The sequence below is a fragment of the Urtica dioica genome, chromosome 4, assembly GCF_054948205.1.
Source record: "Urtica dioica subsp. dioica isolate 48M chromosome 4, U.dioica_male_clone48M_v1_H2, whole genome shotgun sequence".
Lineage (NCBI taxonomy): Eukaryota > Viridiplantae > Streptophyta > Magnoliopsida > Rosales > Urticaceae > Urtica > Urtica dioica.
In genome coordinates this window covers 47,245,926-47,270,683 of record NC_142759.1, presented here as the reverse complement: position 1 = coordinate 47,270,683, position 24,758 = coordinate 47,245,926, and the positions used below count along the sequence as shown (strand labels likewise).

Here is a 24,758-nt window from a genome sequence, read left to right as displayed (position 1 = left end):
TAGTACTTTTAACATGAGTGGCAATGGAAGTGATTTTGTGAGAAGATTTTTTAAGGCCAAACTTCTTCACAATGTTCTTGGCACGCTTACTTTGAGATATGAAAATATCATCTTCCATCTATTTGATCATTACTCTGTAGTTGACTAGATTCTTCGTCCGAGTACGTATCCCATCTTCAACATCACCAATGACTTCTTCAGTTTTCTTGTCAGGGAACGACTTATCAAGAGGAGAATCGTTTTCAGACACAATGTCGTCCACTTTGTCACCATCATCTGTCCTGACATCTGTGCTACTAGGTAAAACTTCATCCTCATCATCAGCACTTTTAGAATCATCATAAACGTCATTAACAACCACATTTACAGACTCCATCGTAGGCTTGGTGCATTTGTTAAAGACACGATAAGCATGACTGTTTCTGGAATACCCAAGAAAGATACCTTCATCACTTTTGGGATCAAGCTTACGACGAGGATCCCGATCAGCAAGGATGTAGCACACTGAGCCAAAGACATGGAAGTACTTGACGTATGTCTTTCTCCCCCTCCATATCTCATAACGAGTTACAGTAGTACGTTGACAAATGGTAACTCTGTTATGAATATGGCAGGCTTTGTTGAGCGCTTCAGCCCTTAAGAGACGAGGAATGTCTTTGGCAAGCATCATCACTCGAGCCATTTCCTAAAGAGTCCGATTCTTCCTTTCAAAAATCTCATTTTGTTGTGGGGTGATGGGGGTAGAAAATTCAGGAGCTATTACTTCTATGCTTTCTCCCTTTTCTCTTTGCACTTGCTTGCATAAAATTTCAAACACAGCAAAAATGTCAGATTTCTCACGAATAAAATCAACCCAAATGTACTTGGAGAAGTCATCGACAAAGTTAAACACATATCTCTTTCTACCGAGAATTTCAGTCTGCATAGGACCCATCAAGTCCATGTGTAGGAGCTCCAGAACACGTGAAGTGGTAAGATTTTGCACCATCTTGTGCGACTTGTTGACCTGTTTTCCTATCTGACAATCACCACAGATTTTTCCTTCTACAATCTTAAGATCACGGAGCCTGACAATAACCTTTTCAGAGACAATCGTGTGCATGATTCTGAGATTTAGATGACCGAGTTTTTGACGCCATAGCTTAACTTCATCTGCCTTGGACAGGAGACACTTGGTGACTTGAGAGTCTTTGACCGGGGACCACATGTAACAGTCGTCCGGAGTCCTGGTTCCTTTCATAAGCTCATCATGTTCCTCATTTATCACAACACACTCATCACAAGTAAAATTAACACGTAAGTTCAAGTCACAGAGTTGGCTAATGCTAATAAGATTAGTAGTGAGGCCTTCAACCAACAAAGCCTCAGTTAAGCAAGACAAACCAGTATAATTAAGTTTACCTTTACCAATAAGCTCGGCCTTCACTCCATCACCAAAAGTAACATGGCAATTGGAGTAAGGTTTTATGTTGGATAAAAAGGTCTGAACACCTGTCATGTGCCAAGAACAACCACTGTCAAAGTACCAATCGTTACCAGTGGAGGCACGCTGGGAGGTGTAGGCAATGTTGGTGCGATAGGATGAATTTTTCACTCTCCATTCCATGCGAGATTGGGGGGGGGGGGGGGGCGACTTGGTTGAGCTTGCCTGTGGGAGGATTGATGCCGATGAAGATTCCTCTCATGTAGGCGATAGCAAAATGACCGAATTTGACCCTTACGTCCACAGTGATGGCAGACCCAACGAGGTCTGTTGACAAGAGACCTAGTTGGTCTATAAGGATGTTGCTGATGCTGATTCTGAAACTTGTCACAACCAGATGTCTGAGACATATTTCGCGGCATCTAGGCATCAGACTTTTGAGGGACAAAAGTAGTCTGAGACGTGAAAGCACCGTGAGTATACCCAAGCCCCTTCATGTTCTTTGCAGGCTTTCCAACTGTGAGAATTTTATCAAGATTGTCGGTGCCAGAGTTCAACATCCTGACAGATTTTGTCATCTAGTCAAGTTCCCCATTTAAGCGGCTGACTTCACGCTTTAGATCGACAATGGTTTCTAAGAGCCTTGTCTTATCTTCAGCAAGAGCCAGGATGAGAGCACTCTGCTTGTCAAGAACTTGAGACTCTTCAACCCATTTAGTATGTAAGACGTTATAAGCATCATTCATAGCATCATCAGCAAATTCATCATCAACAGCAATTTTCTTTGAGGAACCAGCAACTTCAATAAAGGATTCAGAGTTATGAATAGGAATAGAAGTTGTGAAAGCAAAAAAATTGCTTATCTGGTCAGAGTTGCTATCTTCTTCTTCCTCATCAGAGAGAGTGACATTGTAACCCTTCTATTGCCTCTTTAAGAAGTTAGGACACTCTTTTTGAATATGCCCAAAGCCTTCACACTCATGGCACTGTATACCTCTCCCTTTTCCAGCAGTATTGTGAGATCGTTCACCACCTTTGCTATTTCTGTGAAAATTTCCATTCTTCTGAAACTTTTGTTCAAAGTTGTCTGCAACATCTTGAGGGACATTCTTCCCGGTCACCTGGCTGAATCTCTTCATAACCCTGCCATAGTTTTTGGCCAACATAGCTATAGTATCATCAATCGCATTATCCGAGTCAGAGTATACCTACTCCTTCTGATCAAGGATAGAGCTTTTGAGAGCCACTCCTTTGTCTTTCTTCTCGATCTTGGGAAAAGATAGCTCGAAAGTAATGAGAGATCCCATAAGTTCATCAAACTTTAGCTTCTTAAGGTCAGGAACCTCCTCTATCGCAGTAATCTTCATCTTGAATCTTGGAAATAAGCTCTCAAGGTTTTTCTGACCAGGTCTTCATCCGTCATAGGTTTGCCAAGAGAGTAAGACTCATTGGTGAGATCTCGAATACGCACGTTGAAATCGGTAACCAATTCATCTTTAAACATGATGAGCGCTTCAAAATTCGTGGTGATGTATTGAAGCTTATGCTCTCGCACTTTAGTGGTTCCCTCATAGGAAACAATAAGGATTTCCCAAGCTTCTTTGGCACTCGTGCATGTGTTTATAAACCTGAAATTTTTTTTATCAACCCCATTAATGATAGCATTGAGAGCACGAGAAGTACCCAAGGATGCCTCATCTTCTGTCGGACTCCAGTCCTTCTCTGATTTGGGACTGGTCACTGCCCCTTTATCATCAACAGTTACGGGAGATTCCCAACCGTGGATCACAGCTTTCCAGGTGTTGCAGTCGAGTGATTTCATAAAGGCTCTCATTCTAGCTTCCAATAACCATAGTTGGTTCCATCAAGAACTGGAGGACGATAGACAAACCATCCTTCTCTGAAACTATCCATCTCTGGTAAACATAATAAAATACCCACGAAACCTGTTGGAATCGATCTAGGGTTTGAGAAAAAGTTTAACGCTTCGTTAAGCGGCGGAATTTTAAAAATTTTCTTTTTAAGTAAAACTAGTTTTTACTAACCTAGACAAGAGCATGTGCATGTAAATAAAAACCAATATGAGCTAGAAGTTTACTAACCTTTCTTGAAGCTTGAACCTTGTAGAAGCTTTTGGAAAGTTGCAACGCTCGTCTCCCCTCGCAGCACGTCTCTCTTTCTTTCCTCGGCACCTCGAGCAACCACGAAAGTTTCTATCACTAAATCACTCGAAAAGAAGGAATCAGTGAGTGGGCACTTTTAAACACTACGACTTAAGAACGAGTCTCGAAGTCGCAGAGCTAAACACTAGGTCGAGTGAGGACCTAGGTGCCAAGACAAGAAAAATCGAAAATATAAACTAGAGAGAGAGAGAGGAAGGGGCGGCCAAGTCTAGAGAGAGAAGCTCTCAATCTCTAAAACTTTGCATGAAATGAAAAGTGAGGAATGAGGCTCCTATTTATAGGAGAGGTCTCACCTTCAATAAGGTAGTTTCCTCTTCTATAGAATATCACATATTCATGAGCCAATTTCCCTTTTCCTTCAAAGAGTCACACGGCCAAGACTAAGCAAGTAAGTCCTTGGATTTGTTTCCTCTTTTATTTGCTTCTCTCTTGATCCTTTTGGGCGCCTACCATGCTTTCCCCTTAGGGGAAATTTGTTTCCTCTTTTTCTTTTGGCAAGTATCTTAATACATTTATGCACAAAATAAACTCTCTTTCCTCTTGGGTAATATGGGCGCCTACACCATCTAGAAAGGGCTTCTAGAAGCTTTTCCATTTTGTTCATGACAACATGAAAAAGGCCCATTAAGAATTTTCAATAAAATTCTTATGAAATGAAATTAATTCACAAGGCCCAATTAATCATATTATGGCCGAGTGACATTAAGTCATCAAATGAACTTGTCAAAATTTATTGACATCCATTTCATCCTTATGTCTCAAAAGACAAAAATACCCTTTTAACTATTTTCGTTCTTGTTTTGACTTAGCTTCCAGTTTAACTATTCCTATCGATGTGATTCGTGACAGTGACCTCATGGACCCAAATGAACAAAGCTTTAGCTAAACACTTGGACTCAAAAGTTCACAAACCTTTTCCAAGTTTAGCTTAATGCCAACTGACTCCACTAAAGAGCTGACACTGAAAATCTCTCGGTTCAAATGAATTTATTTTCTACTCAAGAATTCACCTAATTATAATGAGCGGATCCACTGAATATTATCTATGCTACCCTTCATGAATGTCATAAGCTAGTCGGGATTTACTAAATTACCATTTTACCCTTCTAGCTGTTATTTCCTCAACTCCTTTGTCGCTTGTGAATAAGTTAGAAACAATGTATTGACGAGGAGCTAACAAGTCACATTGTTTCATCCAAAAGAGTCAGGACTCAATTTGGACACTGGCCAGTTCATTTATTCACACTCCAAGGAACAAAGCATGAGGTGACATACATTGCATTTCAGCAATCTTGTACATGAATTCCATATCTATGAGAACTTCACAAAGTTACTCATGACAGACTCACAACTTAGTACCTCACCAATAGGCCTTGTTCGGAATCACATAGTGAGTCCGAAATTTGACTTTCTCAAATGAGAATACTAAGGTGTGAAATGACATGTCTCATTTCAGGATTAAGGTAAGCATGATGCAATTCATACATAGTGACTTCGAGACATAAGAGGTTAAATGGTTTGTTCTTATCTTGTCTCTAGAAGTGCACTGGTCAATTCAGTACCTTCGGAAGATACCTAGAAGAACTATAGAGTTCCTAACTCTCAATGCCTCATAACCAGACATCATAGATTCTTCTAACAATCATACTGAGGTCAATAGTCCTTTGACCCTAAGATTGCGAATATATCGTTTTAAGCAAACTACGAAGAGTTTGTTCATGCAAATCTACATTTGTCTCTTCGTAAGTTGTTTAGTTTGTTTATGGACTAAAAGACTAGGGTTTTATCATAAAGCTTCAAACAAAGAAAGATTGAATGAACGTTTCAACTTTTTATTAATGAATAAGCAATTACAAGCAAGAGTCTTCGTAAGACTATATGACATCAAATGTACATAAATAGACACTACTACTCTTCTTGTGGGCACCATTGACAACAAACTCCCACTTGACTCAAAGAAGATGTGAGTAGTCCTACATGCCTAATCCCTCACGATGTTGGTCGAAGACCTTGTTCGCTAGGGCCTTGGTGAATGGATCTTCCAGAGATCTACTTCACCTCCACGTCTCCGCGTTGCGCGATCTCTCGAATCAAATGGTATTTCCTCTCAATATGTTTAGAGCGCTTATGGCCTCTAGGTTCCTTTGAGTTAGCGACAGCCCTACTATTATCACAATAAAGGGTCATGGGCTCGTCGACGTTCGGAACAACTTCCAAATACTTAAGGAACTTTCTAAGCCATACAGCCTCTTTGGATGCTTCACAAGCAGCCACATATTCTGCATCTATTGTGGAGTCAGCAATGCAAGATTGCTTAATACTTCTCCACACAACAGCTCCACCATTAAGGATGAACACAGATCCCGAAGTGGATTTCCTGGAATCCTTATCCGCTTGAAAATCGGAGTCAGTATATCCCGTCATAGTCAGGTCAGTACCTGAGTATGTAAGCATCAAGTTCCTAGTTCTTCGAAGATACTTAAGAACATGCTTAACAGCAATCCAGTGCTCGGGTCCAGGGTTGGATTGGAAACGACTAACTACGCCAACGGCGAAACATATATCAGGTCGGGTGCAAAGCATAGCATACATGAGGCTTCCTACGGCAGAGGCGTAAGGAATTTTCCTCATGTCTTCAATCTCTTGTGCAGTCTTGGGAGACTGGTCCTTAGAGAGTGAAACTCCAAGCCTAAAGGGTGTTTGACCCCTCTTGCAGTCTTGCATCGAGAAGCGATCCATCACCTTATCAATATAAGATGCTTGAGAGAGCGACAGGGTCCGGTTTTTCCTATCTCGAAAGATTTGGATTCCCAGAATGTATGCAGCTTCTCCTAGATCCTTCATATCGGATTGCTTTGCCAGCCAGACCTTAACCTCAGATAACTTACCCACGTCATTACCAATGAGTAGTATATCATCGACATATAGTACCAGAAACACAACTTTGCCTTCGTGTATTAACTTGTAAACACAAGGCTCATCTATTGACTGTTCAAAGCCGAAGCTCTTTACAGTTTCATCGAATCTAATATTCCATGACCTAGATGCTTGCTTTAGTCCATAAATGGATTTAAGCAACTCACAAACCTTGGTCTCTTGACCTTTATCCACGAAACCGTCTGGTTGAGCCATGTAAATGCGCTCGTCAAGATTGCCATTCAGAAAGGCTGTCTTGACATCCATTTGCCAGATCTCATAGTCGAGAGCTGCAGCTATGGATAGGAGTATGCGGATGGATTTAAGCATCGCGACTGGCGAGAAGGTTTCTTCATAGTCAATCCCTTCTTGTTGGGTATAACCCTTTGCCACAAGTCGTGCTTTGAACGTCTCGACGTTCCCATCAGGACCCCTTTTCTTCTTGTATATCCACTTACACCCTACGGGTTTAATCCCTTCAGGAAGGTCTACAAGTTTCCAGACTTTGTTGACATACATCGAGTGCATTTCAACTTTCATGGCGTCAAGCCAAAGGTTTGATTCAGAACAAGCCATCGCTTGGCTATAGGAAACAGGGTCATCCATGTCGGAGACGGCTACAAGAGAGTCTCCATAAGACATGTACCTGTCAGGCTTTTGAGTAGCCCTCCCACTACGTCTAAGTACTACTTGACGAGATTCTGATGAGTTAGGTTATGTTTCAGTTGGGGTAAGAACAGTTCTTACAGATGTGGTAGAAGCTTCCTCACCCAACTTTTCTTCAAGCACAATTTTGCTTCTAGGTTTTGCATCATTCATAAAGTCCTCCTCGAGGAAACGAGCATTCGTGCTAACGAAAGTCTTATCGTCCTCGGGACTATAGAAAATGAAACCTTTGGTTTCCTTTGGATATCCTACAAACAGGCACAATTCTGACCTACTAGCCAACTTGCTAGTCTTTTGCCTTAGCACATGTGCAGGGCAACCCCAAATTCGGATGTGGCCAAAACTTACTTTACGGCCAGTCCATCTTTCATAAGGAGTACCAGGAACCGTTTTAGACGGAACTTGGTTCAGAATGTAAGCGGCTGTTTCGAGGGCATATCCCCAAAAGGAAAGCGGGAGTGATGAGTAACTCATCATCGATCTAACCATCTCCATAAGAGTTCGGTTTCTTCTCTCTGACACTCCGTTTTGTTGAGGTGTGCCAGGTGCGGTAAGCTGAGAAGCAATACCTTCTTCTTTAAGAAAGTCATCGAACTCTCCAGACATATACTCACCACCTCGATCAGATCGAAGGGTTTTGATCACTTTGCCAGTTTGCTTTTCCACTAAAGCCCTAAAGACCTTAAATACGTTAAAGGTCTCGGATTTGTGTTTGAGCAAATAGACAAACCCCATATCGTGAGTAATCATCAGTGAAGGTAACGAAGTATTCGTATCCTCCACGTGCTTGTTGGCTGAGCGGACCACATACATCAGAATGTATTAGTTCCAGCAACTCAGTGGCTCTTCGACCTTTATCAGAGAAAGGTCGCTTAGTCATTTTTCCTTCTATGCAGGATTCACAAGTAGGTAGTGAACCTATTGCAGAGGCTTGGAGTGGACCATCCCTCACAAGTCTCTTAATCCTTTCTAGACTGATATGACCAAGTCTTAAGTGCCATAGGTGTGTTGATTTTGTTAGATCGGAGGATTCAGAAAGTTTGATCCTCTTTGGCTCCCTAATTAGATCATTATCTATTTCGGTGTCTAAAAGAGAAGGTTGAGTGGGATAGATGTAGAAAAGAGCATTCTTCATACATGCGTCAGTGACAAAAGAATTATCAGGAAACGAAATACGAATTCCATTCTTAATGAACTTTAAACAATAATCTTGCTCACGAAGACGAGCAACGGATATTAAGTTCTTCCCAAAGGTAGGAACAAAATAAACATTATTCAAGTTTAAAGTGCGGTCTTCAAAAGACAGCGTCACGGATCCCACAGCCTTTGCAGACACCAGGCTCCCATCACCCCATTTGAAACAGAACTCGCCTTCCTCTAAGCTTTTGGTTTTCTTGAAACCATTCAAGGAACAGCAAATATGGTTAGTAGCAGCGGAGTCAAGAATCCACGTTGATACATTATCAGCTACTAAGCATGCTTCGGTAACTAGTACAATACTATGTTCCTTTGCTTTGAGATAGGCGGGACAGTTCTTTTTATCGGCCTTGTAAGGTCTCTTCACAGTTTCAGAGGCGGAGGCTTTTTGCTCAGTAGCATGTGCCTCTCCTTGATTCCTCTTTCTCTTAGTGAAACCTACAGCAGTGTGAAGTTCCTCCATAAGCTTGGTAGCAGTGTACTCTAGTTTGTTTATGGAGTAGTTCATCTTGGAGGTATCAAGAGACGCCGGGAGAGTTTCTAAGATCATATCTATAAGATTCTTCCCATCAGTCTCAGATCCTAGGATTTCCATTTTATTTAGAAAACTAATGATCAGTATCATAAAGTCTCTAACAGGAGTCCTAGCCTTCATATGACAGTTCATAAACTGTCGGACTGCTTTTTGCCTTGCTTGACGCCTTTGCCCTCCAAAACTCTCAAGGAGATTGTAGAGCATGTCGGCGGCAGTCTCGATGTCACGATGTTGCTTTTTCAGCATATTGTTCATAGATGCTAAGACATAGCACCTCACAATCTCATCGGATCGAAGCCAGGCCGCTAAGGCGTCATTGTCCTCTTGAGTTGAATCATCATTCGTCAGAGGAGGACACGGGGTGGTGAGTACCCATTTGTGCTTGTTAACGGTAGGTATTATGTCGAGGTTACGTTTCGAGTCTATGTAGTTTTCGTTTTCGAGTTTGTTCGAGGAAAGAATGAAAGAGAGAGAGTTGGGAGACATATTGCCTATAAAAGTTGAAACAAGTTTATGATTAGTCTTTGGTTTAGGATTTAAGTTTCATTAAGACTTTTGTAAAATCCAAAGGTGTTATGAACGAAATGACACTTTACTCCTTCGAGGGAAGGCCGCAACGAGTCTCCTTTCATAAGTAAATGACTCATCATTAATGCATAGCCAAGATGTCAATACATCAATTTTGACTAGCCACCTTGTAAAATGGTTTGATCACTCACATCCTTTCGCAGGGCCTCGAGGGAGGATTACTAGGGATTGAGTCTAAGTGTGTAACCAACCACTTAGTCCAAAAGATTGACTTTGAAAAACAATCCGCCGAGGGGAGGTCTTGTCATCATCGTCTCACTCTCGAACGTAGCTCATTGAGCAATGATCAGAGCAAAGCGCCCTTGAGTACTCTCATTTAAGAGAGGGCCACGAGGGTGACTCTTAGTCCGGCGACACTTGCACTTTTCATTAGTGTTGGGGATCGTGGGTTACAAACAACAAGTATAACCCTCCCACTTAGTTTTTGGAGATGGTTCATCGACTCTTTTAAGTTCGGAAACAAATTTCCTAGTTAGAGAGCGACAGAGCGGACAACTAGAAGAGAATCCTAGATCGACATGTTCAGAGCAGTATTAGTGCATAAAGGCACAAGGGACATACTCGATCTTTTCCTATTTTCTATTTCGGGAAAGTGCGTGAGGGAAGTGTGAACTTCAACTCACTCGAACACTTGAAAGTTTGAGATTACACATCTTTTTATTTTTCGGCTTGTCTACAAGGAGACCTCCCACTCAAAATTTCAAGAGCATATAGATTTTGAACATATGTGATATAGATATAGTTTTGAAAACATTTTGAAAACTTATTTGATTTGGATGACAAAATATTTTCAAGTTTGAAAGTGAAAACGGTTTTTCAAAATTCAAACTAGTTTTGTAAAAAATTCAATTTCAATTAATCTTTCAAAAATCAAAACTTTTAATCTTTACACATCATGTTTATAATCATATGAAAAATATTTTTGCTCAAGAAAATTTTCTCATTAGAGTTCTATAACTCATGGTAGTGGGGTTTGAAAATCCGGATTTCTAAAAAAACTGGAGTTTCAGACAGCCGCGCACCTCGGAGTAAAATCGCCATATCTGGCGGCTCCGATGTCCTTTTGAGCCGAAACCGGTGGCATTGGACAGAGGACAGACAGAGCTTTAATTTGATTCAAGAATCATTAAATTTCGATTTCTGAGCAGAGAGTTATGCCGCTTTTAATGCGGGTTTACATTCCAGCTCGAAGAAAAAGAAATAAATTAAAGCTTCGTCCTTTTAGGTGCGAAAAAGAATCGAGTGTAACGGAACGTTTTAAGATGTTGTTTAAAGCTTTTATTTGTGTTTTATTAGCAGGGTAATAACATAGAATAAAAGAAATAATCAACATGCATAAAACGATTCAAGTAAATAAACGAAACTAGCAAGAAAATAAAACTAGTCACAAAATTTACTCGAAAAATCTCAAACCTTTAAAACACGTTTTTCAATATAAAAAATCAAAAACTTTTAGAACTGATTCTAATGTGTTTTAACATCATCCCAAACTCATAGAAAATCAACATGGTTTTTAATTTAGAGACAAGAGCAATAAATTAAAAATAATCTAAGATTACAATTCTAACTTGTCACAAAATTAGTAAACTTTCGAAAACGATTTTCAAGCTCATAATTTAAAAACATGCACATGCATTCCTTTGACCATAGCTCTGATACCATTTGTTGGAATCGATCTAGGGTTTGAGAAAAAGTTTAACGCTTCGTTAAGCGGCGGAATTTTAAAAATTTTCTTTTTAAGTAAAACTAGTTTTTACTAACCTAGACAAGAGCATGTGCATGTAAATAAAAACCAATATGAGCTAGAAGTTTACTAACCTTTCTTGAAGCTTGAACCTTGTAGAAGCTTTTGGAAAGTTGCAACGCTCGTCTCCCCTCGCAGCACGTCTCTCTTTCTTTCCTCGGCACCTCGAGCAACCACGAAAGTTTCTATCACTAAATCACTCGAAAAGAAGGAATCAGTGAGTGGGCACTTTTAAACACTACGACTTAAGAACGAGTCTCGAAGTCGCAGAGCTAAACACTAGGTCGAGTGAGGACCTAGGTGCCAAGACAAGAAAAATCGAAAATATAAACTAGAGAGAGAGAGAGGAAGGGGCGGCCAAGTCTAGAGAGAGAAGCTCTCAATCTCTAAAACTTTGCATGAAATGAAAAGTGAGGAATGAGGCTCCTATTTATAGGAGAGGTCTCACCTTCAATAAGGTAGTTTCCTCTTCTATAGAATATCACATATTCATGAGCCAATTTCCCTTTTCCTTCAAAGAGTCACACGGCCAAGACTAAGCAAGTAAGTCCTTGGATTTGTTTCCTCTTTTATTTGCTTCTCTCTTGATCCTTTTGGGCGCCTACCATGCTTTCCCCTTAGGGGAAATTTGTTTCCTCTTTTTCTTTTGGCAAGTATCTTAATACATTTATGCACAAAATAAACTCTCTTTCCTCTTGGGTAATATGGGCGCCTACACCATCTAGAAAGGGCTTCTAGAAGCTTTTCCATTTTGTTCATGACAACATGAAAAAGGCCCATTAAGAATTTTCAATAAAATTCTTATGAAATGAAATTAATTCACAAGGCCCAATTAATCATATTATGGCCGAGTGACATTAAGTCATCAAATGAACTTGTCAAAATTTATTGACATCCATTTCATCCTTATGTCTCAAAAGACAAAAATACCCTTTTAACTATTTTCGTTCTTGTTTTGACTTAGCTTCCAGTTTAACTATTCCTATCGATGTGATTCGTGACAGTGACCTCATGGACCCAAATGAACAAAGCTTTAGCTAAACACTTGGACTCAAAAGTTCACAAACCTTTTCCAAGTTTAGCTTAATGCCAACTGACTCCACTAAAGAGCTGACACTGAAAATCTCTCGGTTCAAATGAATTTATTTTCTACTCAAGAATTCACCTAATTATAATGAGCGGATCCACTGAATATTATCTATGCTACCCTTCATGAATGTCATAAGCTAGTCGGGATTTACTAAATTACCATTTTACCCTTCTAGCTGTTATTTCCTCAACTCCTTTGTCGCTTGTGAATAAGTTAGAAACAATGTATTGACGAGGAGCTAACAAGTCACATTGTTTCATCCAAAAGAGTCAGGACTCAATTTGGACACTGGCCAGTTCATTTATTCACACTCCAAGGAACAAAGCATGAGGTGACATACATTGCATTTCAGCAATCTTGTACATGAATTCCATATCTATGAGAACTTCACAAAGTTACTCATGACAGACTCACAACTTAGTACCTCACCAATAGGCCTTGTTCGGAATCACATAGTGAGTCCGAAATTTGACTTTCTCAAATGAGAATACTAAGGTGTGAAATGACATGTCTCATTTCAGGATTAAGGTAAGCATGATGCAATTCATACATAGTGACTTCGAGACATAAGAGGTTAAATGGTTTGTTCTTATCTTGTCTCTAGAAGTGCACTGGTCAATTCAGTACCTTCGGAAGATACCTAGAAGAACTATAGAGTTCCTAACTCTCAATGCCTCATAACCAGACATCATAGATTCTTCTAACAATCATACTGAGGTCAATAGTCCTTTGACCCTAAGATTGCGAATATATCGTTTTAAGCAAACTACGAAGAGTTTGTTCATGCAAATCTACATTTGTCTCTTCGTAAGTTGTTTAGTTTGTTTATGGACTAAAAGACTAGGGTTTTATCATAAAGCTTCAAACAAAGAAAGATTGAATGAACGTTTCAACTTTTTATTAATGAATAAGCAATTACAAGCAAGAGTCTTCGTAAGACTATATGACATCAAATGTACATAAATAGACACTACTACTCTTCTTGTGGGCACCATTGACAACAAAACCACCCAAAGATCTAGGTGCCTGCTCTGATACCAATTGAAATTCTGATTAGTCACAAAGTCAAGATGTCGTACACAACGTGTCCGACAACTTGCTTGAACACAGATAATAGATAATAAAAAAATAGTGCGACAAATAAACGACACACAATATGGTTACCCAGTTCGGTGCAACATCACCTACGTCTAGGGGCACTCTGTCAATGGAAATGATTTTACTATATAGTAGTCAATAGTACATGCAAGGTCTTATATGATTACAACACAAAATCAACGCCCTAGAGACTATTACCACGAGTGAATACCTAGACCAGGGACTCCCTCTGAATTTGAGATCCTCCTCAATTCCACTCTTCGAGCAAACGCCTATGCTCGGATGTCTTCAATCTTCAAACGAACGTGAGTCTTCAATCACGTAAACACAGAACCCAAATCTCACACACACTCAATCTTTTGGAATAATGTTTGAGGAATTACACCGCTTCTATCAATACACAAAGCCTCCCAATCCGCCGGTCTTGCACGTCTAGGAGCTCTAAGTGTTTTGATAACGCGTCAAGGCTGCTAAGGGGGTAGCGCAGGGCTTTTATAGCAGCTGTACAATGACGTGGAAGTGTATCTATGGTTTTCTTAACCATTCTCGCAAGAATATGACACAGTAAAGTCACCAGCGAGGCAATCTGGAAAAATCGGAAACTTGCCAGAAATACTGTCTACGCATAGGAGGAAGGATGTCTTACCAGAAGCTGGAGCATGAAGACCGACATCTTTCCATACAACTTGCACTAAAAAATAAAGCCAACATATAACGTAACAACAAGGACTATGGTGGTTGTTGGTGTTGCGGCTGCGTTTTGCCTCTGCTCAATAATATGGAAAACTCAATCTTGTAATGACTCTTGTTCTTGCAGTAAGCACCCTCGTCATTGTGTCTCGCCACAACAAAAAATCTCAAAGCCAAAACACTCTGAAGATGAAACTAAACAACCAAACTCGAAATCCAAGCAACCCAATATACACTCCAAATCGAAGCTATTTGCCACAAAGCAACAACCACACTGCCCAACGCAAATTAAAATTGCCCAAACAATTCGCAGCTCTGTGATTCACCGAATAGAGAGACTTAGAAAGCTCAAAATTTTAATCCCATCGTTCAAAACATACCTCTGATTGTCACATATAAAACCGTTAAATCAGGTAGAAATCACTAAAAAAAATAAATTAACTACAAAAAATTTATAAACACTTAAAATGAATTTCAAAATTAATAAAAAAAGAAAGAAAAAAGAATCAGCCTAGTAGTTAAGATAATCAAATAAACCTGATTCCATATACAAAGCATATCTTCCTTGTTGTGCTGAGTATTCTTCTATATTTGCGAGCTAAGCGTCCGCGTCTTCCTTGCGAACCTTGTCGTGTCTTGATCAGCATCTTCCCGTCTAGTCTTGTGCCTATGATTCTTCGACGTTAGGGCTTGAACATCGTGCCAAGTCCCGCACCAAAAGGCCTTTAGCAGGAGCAAGAAAAACGTCAGTAACCTCATTGTAGACCTTAATGTCTCCAGATCATCCTTGCCGCGCCTGAACATGCGTCAGAAATTCTTTAAGGATGGTTGTAGTTGTTGTTGCTGTTGTTGTTAGGTTTCTAGCGTCGGAGACAGACTCCTCCAAGATCCACTACGGCGGCGCTAGTGATCCTGATCCCAAAATCGATGAGCCTTGTTTTGATTTGTGGCGATTCGTTTTTGTATCAGAGTTTTATCGTCTTAGTCCATGTGTTCCATGGTGTAATTTATTTGAATGTACCGGAATTGAAATTCTAATGGACATTCTATCACACAACAGAGAGAGAGAGAGAGAGAGAGAGAGAGAGAGAGAGAGAAAGAGAGAGAGAGAGAGAGAGAGAGAGAGAGAGAGAGAGAAAGAGAGAGAGAGAGAAATAAATTAAGGATTCAAAGTGAAAGCAAATCAAACGTAAAAGAATATTGGCTATTGACTTGTTCTTTTTGTATATTTCTAAAAATAAAATGAAGCAATCTCAACGGGGTTATTTTCGACCCTTAAAATATTGGTTGAAACGCTATGTCAGTGAATCTGGCTATTTCTCAAAACAATTTTAAACGTTGTTTAATACACAATATCAACGTTTTAAGTTGACTACTCTGGGGGTATAAAAAGAACTAATTTATGATCCAGTCCAGCTCAAGGAAAAAGCCCAAGCCCAGTCCGCAGAGAAGTGATCCAGCTCGCTCATGTTGATCCAGTCAAGGAGCAAAGTCGTAGTCAAGCCACAATGTTACTGAGATGATCGTTTCTTCGTCTATAGATAATAATCGTTGCAATCATTTTTCACACACAAGCTTACGTTCTATAATTCATATTTATTCGAATTCTCTCAGTCATTTGTTGAGCTCGCCCATTTGAGTTTGACACTTCGCCTCTCTTGTAAACAGCTGATTTCAATAAAGACCCTTTCTCTGATATATTTCGAGCTAATATTTCTTCAAATTAAATATTGTTTGTTTCTTGTATGAAGTCATTCTGAGACATATTAAATAAATAAATAAATACATCTTAAATAGTATTTGCGATTGTTAAGATCTCGACATCAACAATTTGGCGCCGTCTGTGGGAAATTTAGAAAGACCAACACCGAAACAAGCAATATTTCTAAACAATAAAAAAGAGAAATATCATGTCTTCCACTCCGTCTCATTACGAATTGTGAGAGAAAATCACCGCAGGGATCAGGGCCATCCTGGATATGCTAAACAAGAAATTTGAAAATCAAGAAGAGACCAATCGAACTCTCAATGCTCGGTTGGAGTTTCTTACGACCCCTCTGCACACCCCGGGTCCACAAACCCGAGTCGGCTCGGAATGCAGCTTCAACCGCACAGACGAGCCAAGCTCTTCGTCTAGGAATCCGGCTTGACTTTATCGAGATTCAGGTTTCTCGGGGAGTAGATCAAGGCTTTTATCCGAACTTTTGGTTCGGCGGAACCTTTGCTGCCAAGGAAGTTCGAAACGACCCGGTCGGGTTGCCCCCACCTCCGCTAGCAGGAACTCCTCCCGGATCCTTTCCAGCAGACCCTGGAACTTGTCCCCCGATGACCTCGCCAACATTCATTGCCCAAATTCTAGGTGAATTGAATCAGGCCACAACAGAACCGGTCGAAGTCACGACCATCGCACTGATGCACGCATGATACCACTATTCTCATAATAGCGATCCTAGAATGACCGAATTTGAAAAATTCAAGGAATCCATGACGGCCGAGCTGAAGGCTATCCACTCAAAGTTTCACAGTTCAACCAGTTTGGCCACTGAAATAGATCGACTTGTCGCCGAAACAGGGATGACTCCTTTCACAAAAAATATTACCGATGTGTTCATTGGTGATGCGAGAAAGTTTTTCTCCCGCGCTACATTGGCACCACGAACCCGAAGGTTTGTATCATGTCCTTTAGAATTACTGTGGGACGAGCTATGCTGATGGAGAGAGAATGAGAGGCGTATTATTGCCAACTATTTGCCGAGAGCCTCTTCGGATCCGCTTTAGAGTGGCTTTCTAGATTAGTGGCCAACTTCATCGATAGTTTCACAAAACTATCTACAGCATTCCTAAAACATTACTCTATGTTCGTCGAGGACGAACTCACGATGGCCGACCTATGGGGGATCCAACAAAAATAATATGAGTCCCTGAAAGACATTATAGTCCGTTTCAAGGATATCTTGTCAAAGATATCCAATGTCGACCCTGAATCCTCTATGACCGCTCTCTAGACTGGGCTTTGGAAAGATTCAAGATTCAAGTTAGAAATGATCGTCAATCAATCCCCCACTATCAAAGATGCAATCCATAGGGCCGCAAACTATGCCAAGGCCAAGAAGAAGTTACCTCATTGGCTAAGAGACATGTGACAAAAAAAGAAGCCTCACTCGAACACCTGGGTACTGTTGTCAATAGTGCCTACAAGAAGAGTAATAGTCTTTACTTATGTACATTTGATGTAATAAACTCTCACGAAGACTATTGCTTGTAACTGCTGAATAATTAATAAAATTTGTAACGTTCATTCATTATTCCTTGTCTGTTTGAAGCTTTATGATAAACTATAGTCTTTAGTTCTTAAACAAACCTAACAAGAAATGAAAAGTCAAATATAGATTTGCATGAACAAACTCTTCAAGGTTTGCATTGAGAGTTCGAGACTCTATAGTTCTTCATAGGTATCTTCTGAAGGTACTGAATTAACCAGTGCACTTCTAGAGACAGAATAAGAACAAACCATTTAACCTCTGATGTCTCGAAGTCACTACCTATGAATTGCATCATGCTTACATCAATCCTAAAATGAGACATGTCATTTCGTAGCTTACGTATTCTCATATGAGAAAGTCAGAGTTCGGACTCACTACGTTATTCTGAACAGGACCTATTGGTGAAGTACTAAGTTATGAAGATTTCTTGAGTAAATTTGTGAAGATCTCATAGATATGGAATTCATGTACAAGATTGCTGAAATGCAATGTATATCACCTCATGCTTTGTTCCTTAGAATGTGAATAAATGAACTGGCCAGTGTCCAAATTGAGTCATGACTCTTTTGGATGAATCAATGTGACTTGTTAGCTCCTCGTCAATACATTGTTTCTAACTTATTCACAAGCGACAAAGGAGTTGAGGAAATAACAACTAGAAGGGTAAAATGGTAATTTTTTAAATCCCGACTAGCTGATGATATTCATGAAGGGTAAACATAGATAATATTCAGTGGATCCACTAATCACAATTTAGTTGAGTTCTTGAGTAGAAAATAAATTCATTTGAACCGAGAGATTCTCAGTGTTAACTCTTTAGTGGAGTCAGTCGACATTAAGCTAAACTTGGAAAAAGATTTGTAAACTTTTGAGTCCAAGTATTTTAGCTCAAGCTTTGTTCATTTGGATCCATGAGGTCACTGTCACAAATTATATCGAGTAGGAATAGTTAAACAAGAAGCTAAGTCAAAACAAGAACGAGACAAGTGTTACGAAAATTGTCTAAAGGGTAATTTTGTCCTTTTGGACATAGGATGAAATGAATGTCAATAAATTTTTTGACATTGTCATATGATGACATATTATCACTCGGCCATAACAAATTAATTGGGCCTTGAGGATTAATTTCATTTTATAGAAGTTTACTTAAAAATTCTTAATGGGCCTTTTCTTATGTTGTCATGAACAAATGAAGAAGCATCTAGAAGCCCATTCTAGATGTCTTGGCCGTCCAAACCAAAAATAAAAGAGAGATTATTTTGTGCATTGATGTATCAAGATACTTACCAAAAGAAAAAGAGGAAACAAATTTCCTCTATGAGGAAGGTAGGGAATTCGGCCAAACAAGCAAGGAGAGAGTAAGATAAAAAGAGGAAACAAATCAAAGGACTTGCTTGGCAAGTCTTGGCCGTGTGAGTCTAAGGGAATAAGGGAAATATTTGCTCATGAATATGTGATATTTTATAGAAGAGGAAACTACCTTATTGAAGGTAAACCCTCTCCTATAAATAGAGCCCTCATTCCTCTCATTTTATTCATTCCACAGAAGTTAGAGATTGAGAGCTTCTCTCTCTAGAGCTCTTGGTGGCCGCCCCTCTCCCTATTTCTCTCTAGTTGTCTTTCATTTTTGTTTCGGCACTTAGGTCCACATTTGACCTAGTGTTTTAGCTCTTCGACTCTTAGACTTATTCTTGAGTCGTCGTGTTTAAAAGTACCCACACACTAATTCCTTTCTTTCTCGAGTGATTCTTGTCATAGAAACTTTCGTGGTTGCTTGAGTTCCCGAGGAAAGAAGAGAGATGTGCTGCGACGGGAGACGAACTTTTCAACCTTCCTAAGGCTTCTCAACGTTCAAGCTTCTCAAATGATAGTAAATAAATTATGCTCATTAATATTTTAAATTTATATGTACTTTCTCTTTGTCTAGGTTAGTAAAAACGTTTTACTTGTTTTAAAGAAATTTTTTAATTTTCACAGCTTGCTCGAAGCGTTAAATCTTTTCTCAACCCTAGATCAATTCCAACAGTTTCGTGCCATTGGCGACCAAATGTGTTGCGCTGGGTATGGCCCAACGACTTTTGTTTTGTGCAATTGGCGGCCAAATGTGTTTCGCCGGGTATGGCCACGTGACTTTTGTTTCGTGCCATTGGCGACCGAATGTGTTGCACCGGGTATGGCCCAGCGGCTTTTGTTTCGTGCCATTAGCGAGGGAGTGTGACTCTCGTCGTTGAGAGACTCCTCGTCGCCATGCACTCGGGGGCGCAAGAAGTATTTCTTCACTCCGGTTGCGTTCTCAGGGTTATTGACGCCCTCAGAACGAACAAGTGGTTGGTCGCTCATGTCCTTCTCAAGTCGAGAAAGAGGAGACTATGATGTAGAAGGGATTTCGGGCTGTATAAGTCGGGAAATCCCCTCATTCTAGCACCAAAATGTTATCGCACGAAAATGAACAACGATTTAAAACTACGGGCGGTTCGATCCAAGGCCAGAACAAGTGATCGCGCCCAAGCCAAATTGTGAACTCGAAGGCCGAGTTGCACCCTTCTGACCCATAGGTCTGTATTAGAGGGTGTGATCGTGCCCCGGGAACGAATTCACCGCCGTATGGCTGGTTCGCTTTTTTTTGGCTGCCTACATACCTGTGGTTTGGGATCAGGTCAGAACGTAGTTCAATGTGGCGGTTGTTGCTATCTCTGACTTGGAGGTTGAGAACCTGAAGCTTTAGAGGAGTACCTGTTGAGAACCCGAGGCTTTAGAGGAGTACCTGTTGGAATTGATCCAGGGTTAAAAAAAGATTTAACGCTTCCAGCAAGCGACGAAATTTAAAATTTTTCTTTAAAACAAGTAAAACACTTTTACTAACCTAGACAAAGAGCAAGTACATATAAATTAAAACTATTAATGAGCAGTATTTGTTTACTAACCTTTGAGAAGCTTGAACGTTGAGAAGCCTTAGGAAGGTTGAAACGTTCGTCTCCCCACGCATCGGGAACTCAAGCAACCACGAAAGTTTCTATCACAATAATCACTCGAGAAAGAAAGGAATTAGTGTGTGCGCACTTTTAAACAGGACGACTCAAGAACAAAACTAGGATTAGAAGAGCTAAAACACTAGGTCAAATGTGGACCTAGGTGCCAAAACAATAACGAAAGAAAACTTAGAGAGAGAGTGAGAGAGAGAAAGAGGGGGCGGCCAATGGTTCTAGAGAGAGAAGCTCTCAATCTCTCTAAAACTTTGGAATGAATAAAATGAGCGGAATGAGGGCTCTATTTATAGGATAGGGTTTACCTTCAATAATGTAGTTTCCTCTTCTATAGAATATCACATATTCATGAGCAAATATTGCGCTTATTCCCTTACAGTCACACGGCCAAGACTTGCCAAGCAAGTTCTTGGATTTGTTTCCGCTTTTATTTTGCTCTCTCTCCTTGCTTGTTTGGCCGACTTCCCTTCCTTCCTCATAGAGGAAATTTTTTTCCTCTTTTTCTTTTGGCAAGTATCTTGATAGATAAATGCACAAAATAATCTCTCTTTTTTCTTTGGGTTGGATGGCCAAGACATCTAGAATGAGCTTCTAGATGCTTCTTCATTTGTTCATGACTACGTAAGAAAAGGCCCATTAAGAATTTTCAAGTAAAATTATATGAAATAAATTTAATCCCCAAGGCCCAATAATAAGCTTGTTATGGCCGAGTGATAATATTTCATCATGTGACAATGTCAAAAAATTTATTGACATTCATTTCATCCTATGTCCAAAAAGACAAAAGTACCCGTTTGACAATTTTCGTAAAACTTTTCTCGTTCTTGTTTTGACTTATCTTCAAGTTTAACTATTCCAACTCGATATGATTTGTGACAGTGACCTCATGGATCCAAATAAACAAAGCTTGAGCTAAAATACTTGGACTCAAAAGTTCACAAATCTTTTCCAAGTTTAGCTTAATGTCAACTGACTCCACTAAAGAGTTGACACTGAGAATCTCTGGGTTCAAATGAATTTACTTTCTACTCAAGAATTCAACTAAATTGTGATGAGTGGATCCACTGAATAATATCTATTTTTACCCTTCATGAATATCAGCAGCTAGTCGAGATTTACAAAATTACCATTCTACCCTTCTAGCTGTTATTTCCTCAACTCCTTTGTCGCTTGTGAATAAGTTAGAAAAAATGTATTGGCGAGGAGCTAACAAGTCACATTGATTCATCCAAAAGAGTCATGAATCAATTTGGACACTGGCCAGTTCATTTATTCACATTCTAAGGAACAAAGCATGAGGTGATATACATTGCATTTCAGCACTTGTACATGAATTCCATATCTATGAGAAGTTCACAAAGTTACTCATGACATCTTCATAACTTAGTACTTCACCAATAGGTCCTGTTAAGAATCACATAGTGAATCCGAACTCTGAGTTTCTCAGGATTGAGGTAAGCATGATGCAATTTATACGTAGTGATAGGTTAAATGGTTTGTTCTTATCTTGTCTCTAGAAGTGCACTGGTTAATTCAGTACCTTCGGAAGATACCTAGAATAACTATAAAGTCTCCAACTCTTAATGTCCCATAACAAGACATCATAGATTCTCCTAACAATTGTACTGAGATAAATATTCCTTTGATCCTAAGGGTCAAAGGACTATTGACCCCAGTATGATTGTTAGAAGAATCTATGATGTCTGGTTATGAGGCATTGAGAGTTGGAGACTCTATAGTTCTTCTAGGTATCTTCCGAAGGTACTGAATTGACCAGTGCACTTCTAGAGACAAGATAAGAACAAACCATTTAACCTCTTATGTCTCGAAGTCACTACGTATGAATTGCATCGTGCTTACCTTAATCCTGAAATGAGACATGTCATTTCACACCTTAGTATTCTCATTTGAGAAAGTCAGAGTTCGGACTCACTATGTGATTGCGAACAAAGCCTATTGGTGAAGTACTAAGTTGTGAGAATGTCATGAGTAACTTTGTGAAGATCTCATAGATATGGAATTCATGTAGAAGATTGCTGAAATGCAATGTATATCACCTCATGCTTTGTTCCTTGGAGTGTGAATAAATGAACTAGCCAGTGTCCAAATTGAGTCTTGACTCTTTTGGATGAAACAATGTGACTTGTTAGCTCCCTGTCAATACATTGTTTCTAACTTATTCACAAGCGACAAAGGAGTTGAGGAAATAACAGCTAGAAGGGTAAAATGGTAATTTTGTAAATCCCGACTAGCTGATGATATTCATGAAGGGTAAACACTGATAATATTCTGTGGATCCACTCATTACAATTAGGTTGAATTCTTGAGTAGAAAATAAATTCATTTGATCCGAGAGATTTTCAGTGTCAACTCTTTAGTGGAGTCAATTGACATTAAGCTAAACTTGGAAAAGGTTTGTGAACTTTTGAGTCCAAGTATTTAGCTCAAGCTTTGTTCATTTGGATCCATGACGTCACTATCACGAATCACATTGAGTAGGAATAGTTAAACTGGAAGCTAAGTCAAAACAAGAACGAAAATTGTCAAAAGGGTATTTTTATCTTTTGAGACAAAGGATGAAATGAATGTCAATAATTTTTTTGACAAGTTCATTTGATGACTTAATGTCACTCGGCCATATTAAAATAATTGGGCCTTGTGGATTAATTTTATTTCATATGAATTCTATTGAAAATTCTTAATGGGTCTTTTTCATGTTGTCATGAACAAATGAAGAAGCTTCTAGAAGCCCCTTCTAGAAAGCCACTTGGGCGCCCACTACCCTAAAGGAATAGAGAATATTTTGTGCATAAATGTATCAAGATACTTGCCAAAAGAAAAAGAGGAAACAAATTTCCCATGCATGCAATGGGAATTTCGGCCATGTGAGAAAAAGGCAAGGCAACGAACAAAAAAGGAAACAAATCCAAGCCTTCTAGAAGGCTGCCTTGGCTGTGTGGAATAAGAGGGTAATGGGCAATATTTGCTCATGAATATGTGATATTCTATAGAAGAGGAAACTACCTTATTGAAGGTGAGACCTCTCCTATAAATAGGAGCCTCATTCCACACATTTCATTAATCCCAAGTTCTAGAGATTTGAGAGCTTCTCTCTCTAGACTTGGCCGATCCTCTCTCTCTCTCTCTCTCTCTCTCTCTTCAATTTCGTTTTATTGTTTTGGCACCTAGGTCCTCATTTGACCTAGAGTTTAGCTCTGTGACTTCAAGACTCGTTCTTAAGTCGTAGTGTTTAAAAGTGCCCACTCACTAATTCCTTTTATTTCGAGTGATTTAGTGATAGAAACTTTCGTGGTTGCTCGAGGTGCCGAGGAAAGAAAGAGAGACGTGCTGCGAGGGAGACGAGTGCGTTGCAACTTTAAAAAAGCTTCTCAAAGTTCAAGCTTCAAGAAAGGTTAGTAAACTTCTATGCTCATAATAGTTTTTATTTACATGTGGTTGCTCTTTGTCTAGGTTAGTAAAAACTGTTTTTACTTGAAAAAGAAAATTTTTAAAATTCCGCCGCTTAACGAAGCGTTAAACTTTTTCTTAAACCCTAGATCAATTCCAACAAATTCTATCAGAGCTATGGTCAAAGATATGCATGTACATGTATTTAAAAATATGAGCTTGAAAATCGTTTTCGAAAGTTTACTAATTTTGTGACAAGTTAGAATTGTTTCCTTAGATTTTTTTTAATTTATTGCTCTTGCCTTTAAATTAAAAATCATGTTGTTTTTCTATGAGTTTGGGATGATATTAAAATGCATTAGAATCAGTTCTAAAATTTTTTAATTTTTTATATTGAAAAACGTGTTTTAAAGGTTTGAGATTTTCGAGTGAAATTTTGTGACTAGTTTTATTATCTTGCTAGTTTCTTATTTTTACTTGAATCATTTTATGCTTGTTGTTATTTATTTTATACCATGTTATTACCTTGCTAATAAAACACCAATAAAAGCTTTAAGAACATCCTAAAACGTTCCGTTACACTCGATTCTTTTTCGCACCTAAAAAGGACCAAGCTTTAATTATTTCTTTTTCTTCGAGCTGGAGTAAAACCCGCAGTAAAAGTGGCATAACTCTCTGCTCAAAAATCGAAATTTAATGATTCTTAAATAAAATTAAAGCTCTGTCTGTCCTCTGTCCAATGCCACGGTTTCAGGTCAAAAGGACATCGGAGCCGCCAGTTATGGCGATTTTACTCCGAGGTGCGCGGCTATTCCGAAACTCCAGTTTTTTAGAATTCCGGATTTTCAGCCCCACTACCATGAGTTATAGAACTCTAATGAAAAAAATTTCTTGAGAAAAAATGTTTTTCATAAGATTATAAACATGATGTGTAAGATTAAAATCTTTTGATTTTTGAAAGTTTAATTGAAAT

General features: G+C 39.3%; 1 protein-coding gene across 1 annotated transcript; it reads right to left on the bottom strand.

Moving 5' to 3' along the window:
• Positions 1-2,786: 2,786 nt before the first annotated feature.
• LOC149401718 (uncharacterized) lies at positions 2,787-3,257 on the bottom strand. The gene has a single exon (XM_089610855.1). The coding sequence runs from the start codon at positions 3,255-3,257 to the stop codon at positions 2,787-2,789; it is 471 nt and encodes a 156-aa protein (XP_089466981.1).
• Between the last annotated feature and the right edge of the window lie 21,501 nt (positions 3,258-24,758).